This window comes from Sphaeroforma arctica (genome assembly GCF_001186125.1).
Source record: "Sphaeroforma arctica JP610 unplaced genomic scaffold supercont1.96, whole genome shotgun sequence".
Classification (NCBI taxonomy): domain Eukaryota; class Ichthyosporea; order Ichthyophonida; genus Sphaeroforma; species Sphaeroforma arctica.
The window spans coordinates 123,668-127,896 of record NW_014040462.1 but is presented as its reverse complement, the minus strand read 5'-3'; the positions used below and the strand labels follow the sequence as shown (position 1 = coordinate 127,896).

General features: G+C 43.0%; 3 protein-coding genes across 3 annotated transcripts in view; all 3 read right to left on the bottom strand.

Moving 5' to 3' along the window:
* Positions 1 to 132: 132 nt before the first annotated feature.
* SARC_02209 (hypothetical protein) lies at positions 133 to 548 on the bottom strand (the record flags this gene model as incomplete). The annotated part of the gene is made up of 1 exon (XM_014304063.1): positions 133 to 548. One exon carries the CDS (start codon positions 546 to 548, stop codon positions 180 to 182), a length of 369 nt encoding a protein of 122 aa, XP_014159538.1. The 3' UTR covers positions 133 to 179.
* Positions 549 to 639: 91 nt separating this feature from the next.
* SARC_02208 (hypothetical protein) lies at positions 640 to 972 on the bottom strand (the record flags this gene model as incomplete). The annotated part of the gene is made up of 1 exon (XM_014304062.1): positions 640 to 972. One exon carries the CDS (start codon positions 970 to 972, stop codon positions 640 to 642), a length of 333 nt encoding a protein of 110 aa, XP_014159537.1.
* A 1,746-nt stretch (positions 973 to 2,718) lies between these two features.
* The window catches only part of SARC_02207 (hypothetical protein), an 8,563-nt gene continuing 7,052 nt past the window's right edge, over positions 2,719 to 4,229 (bottom strand). The window contains exons 5-6 of the mRNA XM_014304061.1: positions 3,928 to 4,046; positions 2,719 to 3,618 (exon numbers count right to left, since the gene is read on the bottom strand). Coding sequence (XP_014159536.1) covers positions 3,499 to 3,618; positions 3,928 to 4,046 — 239 coding nt within the window. The 3' untranslated portion in view covers positions 2,719 to 3,498. The remainder of the gene's footprint in view (positions 3,619 to 3,927; positions 4,047 to 4,229) is intronic.

The following is a 4,229-nucleotide window of genomic DNA, read 5'->3' as shown; positions in this document are numbered from 1 at the left end:
GGTTAGTAGCCCGATTCTTTACGCGGAGGTTTCTCTGCACTGGCATACAATTCATTTATCCTTTGACTCTCCGTCCATTGGCTAACTCAATGCCCTCCTCGGCATCTTCGGCATTCATCAGACTAAATTTTGTTAATTGCCACCTTTGAACGTTTGTGGCGACACTCTTCGGTAGCATGCTAACACTTGCCATGCACATCACAATGTTTATCATCTTTGCTCTGAGTTTTGGCGTCACCCTGATCTCGATTGCGATACTTCAGGAAATAGCAGCGATCTGTGCCATGACTGTTGTTCCCCTTGTGTTTTTCGCACCTATACTTTTGCTCAGATTCATCCGTTGTTGTAATGTTGCTGATGCTCTCGGTTGCCGATCCGCGTTTGTTGGCCAACTTAGCATATCGAGTGCACCATGTTTGAATTTTACTCGTAAGATCGGACATATCATTTGGAACAGAAAGAGAGTTATGCCTTACCATTTCCAAGGGTAGCCGTATATCGATACTGAATGTTAGTTTCTGTGCCCAAAACCATCCTGCAGTCTTCATCGCTGGTAAACGAGGTTGTAGCCATTTAGAAAAGGGGACTCCCAATTCATAATTAGCTGTTTCATTCAATTTGAGATCATGCTCCGCTCTGCTACTTGGTGATTTGAAACATTAGGGCGGCTTGCACCAATAGTACAAGAACTGGAACTATGTTGTTCCCATGTTCTCGGATGACCAATTCCATGACTCCTCCCTTCGCCTCTACCCAGTTCCAAAGCTCCGTTCTACGTTCTCCTTCCTCGTTTATATGTTCGAGAATGGCTTCAGTGCTCGCTAAGGCTATGTTGTGCCTGGGTATTGGAAAGAACTGGGCAAGTTGCTTGACCTGCCTGCTCAACCATTTTCCGATGTCCCAAGCAGAGTCAGGTAGATTTGGTGTCTTCTGCCTACACATCGCTGCTTCTAAATCAGAAGTTTTCGGCATCTTGAGTTTACCGATACTAGCACTAGTTTTGTCGATGAGTCTCTCATAAGTTTTATGATCTGGCATAAATTATATCATAGTACGCCAAGCCCACTGGCGTTTACCATTAGGTACGTATATGAACACTCGCTCAAAATCGAAAATTTCTTCACCATGTTCGGAGTGGCCCGACGCTTCCGGTAAAGAGCGTGTCTCAGATCAGTAGAGCTTCATGGGCTCAGACTCAGCTTATATAGAGGAAAATCATCCTCACTAAGTACGTAGTGTGTAAGCGCCATATTATCGGTATGTTGTTTCTGAAGAAATTTGTTTGCATGTCGCGTCCTTGATCCAATCTGCCTTTGCCGCATTATAACTCGCACGCTATATAGACATTCACAATTACATGAAATCGCGCCACCTCTCAGAGATCATATCTCCTTACTGCATTTAGAGGGGTTCTTCGGCCAGGGAGTTACACCCTTAACGCGACCAAACCAAGGTGACCATCAAGGTAGGGAACCTTATGAATGCTTTAAGAACAAAAGACAGACATTAAACTGATGTGCATTATTCTCCTTTGCGTATCTTAACTTGTACCAATGTGTTTAGAGACAGAATTTAAACACGCTTACACAAACAGTAAGACATTGGTGATGTAAAATCAGATTGGCAATGAAATAGTAAAACATAGTGTAATGTAAAAACTGATTGGCTACACGCCTGCCAATAATATGCCTTGCGGAAAATGTGTGAATTCCTCTTGTAATCCAACAGGTATTCCATCATTAAGGCATACGTGTACCTGTTGATTGTTTCATAATTATTTGAACTGTTTGATAGTGACAGGCAAAGAGAGCCTGTGACTCGGATCCTGGTAACAAAAATAATGATCGATTTATGTTGGGTCATGTACCACTCGTAGGGTTGCCAAAATCTACTATAAATAACACATCATTGTATTGAATCTTACTCAAAGCATTAGAAAAAACAAAAAACTAACCTCTCAAATGGATTTCAGCAATTCTGCTTACTCATTTGCAGAGATCATTTCATTCGCCTCAAAAACAATCCGTTATAAATTAACTTGGGCGTTTGGGCCTTCGACTACTGGTCAAGGGTTCACCGGTCCGATACCACGTGCTTGTTGTTTGCGCTCGCCTCAGTTTCCCTTTTTTCCTCGTGGTTGTAAGTTAACTCTACACAGTGACAGCGCACCTCTACGAAACCTGCCTATCCAAAAAGTACAGAAAGAGTCTCGCTAATCAACGAATTCTTAGTAAACTAGGTGGGTAGATGTCACACATCAGTGGACGCTGAGCTATGTCAAGAGTAGCAGATATGCACCGGGCTACTAAATGGCAAGAACATGAAGAGAAGCCGAAACACATACAATGAGTATAGGATTCAGTTCATTGTCTCATTTATTAAGTGTTTTTTCTTCTTTTTTCTTCCTTAGATATGTATAGTTAAAATATGATCCTGCAGGTTCGTAATCAAGTGGGCACAGATTAGACAGTTTTTGTTTGGCGACTAAGCATGCCACCGATCGCACAGGAATCGGATACACACAGATAATTTCGTTCATCCATATACATATGAATTTTGTATTGAGTCACAACACGAGGAGTTTGATACCGCAATTATATTCATTTGGGCGGAACTTGAACGAAATACTATATCAAATTTTCACATTCATTTGGTTGCCCACATATGGGGGCGAATGAATATTTTGCACTCGCAACGAATGTTCCCAAACCTACTCGATTTGGGCTGGCGATTTTTTGGGACCATGCGGCTACATTTAGGTAGCACCACGGGTTCAAATTTATTAACCGCTAGTGCAGTAAGCAGCACATTCACTGGTCTATTAGGATGTAATCCGATGATATACTATAGCCGAGGTGTATACAATCTCAGTCTGGTTTGCTAGTAGGAGCCCCGCCCGTGCTTGGTGCATCTCCAAGCCTCTCGATGCGGAACCAAAACACTACTATAGTAGTGGCCGAGAGAACAGCTACGGCGCCCGGGTGATAGATGATACCAGCACGAAGGTGGCCAGAGAAGACGATTTCCGCACAATAAACGCTCCAGAACTGATGGGTCATCGGCCGGGATGGCAAGGGGGTTTGCGGGATACCAGACAAAAGGACTTTGGAACCCACAGCGAAGTGCGCATGGCCGTAGTTCTTGACACTTGCAATATGGCTATTGTGCCATGTTGGCATGACAATTTGGCAATGATATCCGGATGGAAAGCTATCGTGAAAGTTAGCCTATCATCGCTAGCCAGTACATATGAATGTGGCCCGCTCAGCGCCTCAATATTCACTCCAATAGGCTAGAATCATCTTAGTATACGGTGCTTAGTATATGTCCGCATGAGGGTATGCGCATGTGTATCTGTATGTATTTACGTATGTACGTATGTGCATGTAAGTGTATGTGTATTAGAATGTGTGTGTGTATGCGTATGTGTGTATGTGTGTGTCTGTATATAGGTTCAGGAGATCGAAACCAAGTGCGAAAGAACGACAGCGCTCATCTTCAGCCAAGCATCTTAGCAAAGACGGCACGATCCTTCTGCTCCTGAAGTTTGATCTGCTTCTTGCAATCGGCCAGTTTACGCTTTATAGCAGTGTCTGTGGGTTGCAACAGGAGGGCATTCTGTTGCAACAAGGTGTAAAAATTAGTATAAATTTACACGATTTATATCCAAGAAGTATACAACTTGCCCCAGAAATATGAACCCCCACATGATACATATACTAAATGATAAGTATGAATACGTTTTATTAGAAGTAAGCACAAGTGGCAATACATGCACTCTATCCCATACAGATACACAGCAGAGCTACAACTTCCCAGATGAAGAAATAGAGATTGACACATTGTTATGTATACATATACGCACATTGTAGTTATAGAGTATTGACATCAAATAATACAGACGTCACATCGACATTAAATGCACACCTTGAGATCGTATTCTGCACGCTTGCACTCGCCCTGCTCCATAAGCGCACTCGCTCGGCGGAAGAGCGCCTTTACATCCGTATCATCAATACTAAGAATACTTGTGCACGTCGCGATGGCTTCATGGAATCTACATGCACACAGGGAGTGAGGGCGATATGGTATGAGACGTCGGATGTGTGGGGATAGGAGACGACAAAACCAAATGTATGTGTATTCAAGTGATACGGTAGGTGGATGTGGACCGGATGTTCTTGCCTTAATAGTATAAATTTATATTAACACACACACACACACACACA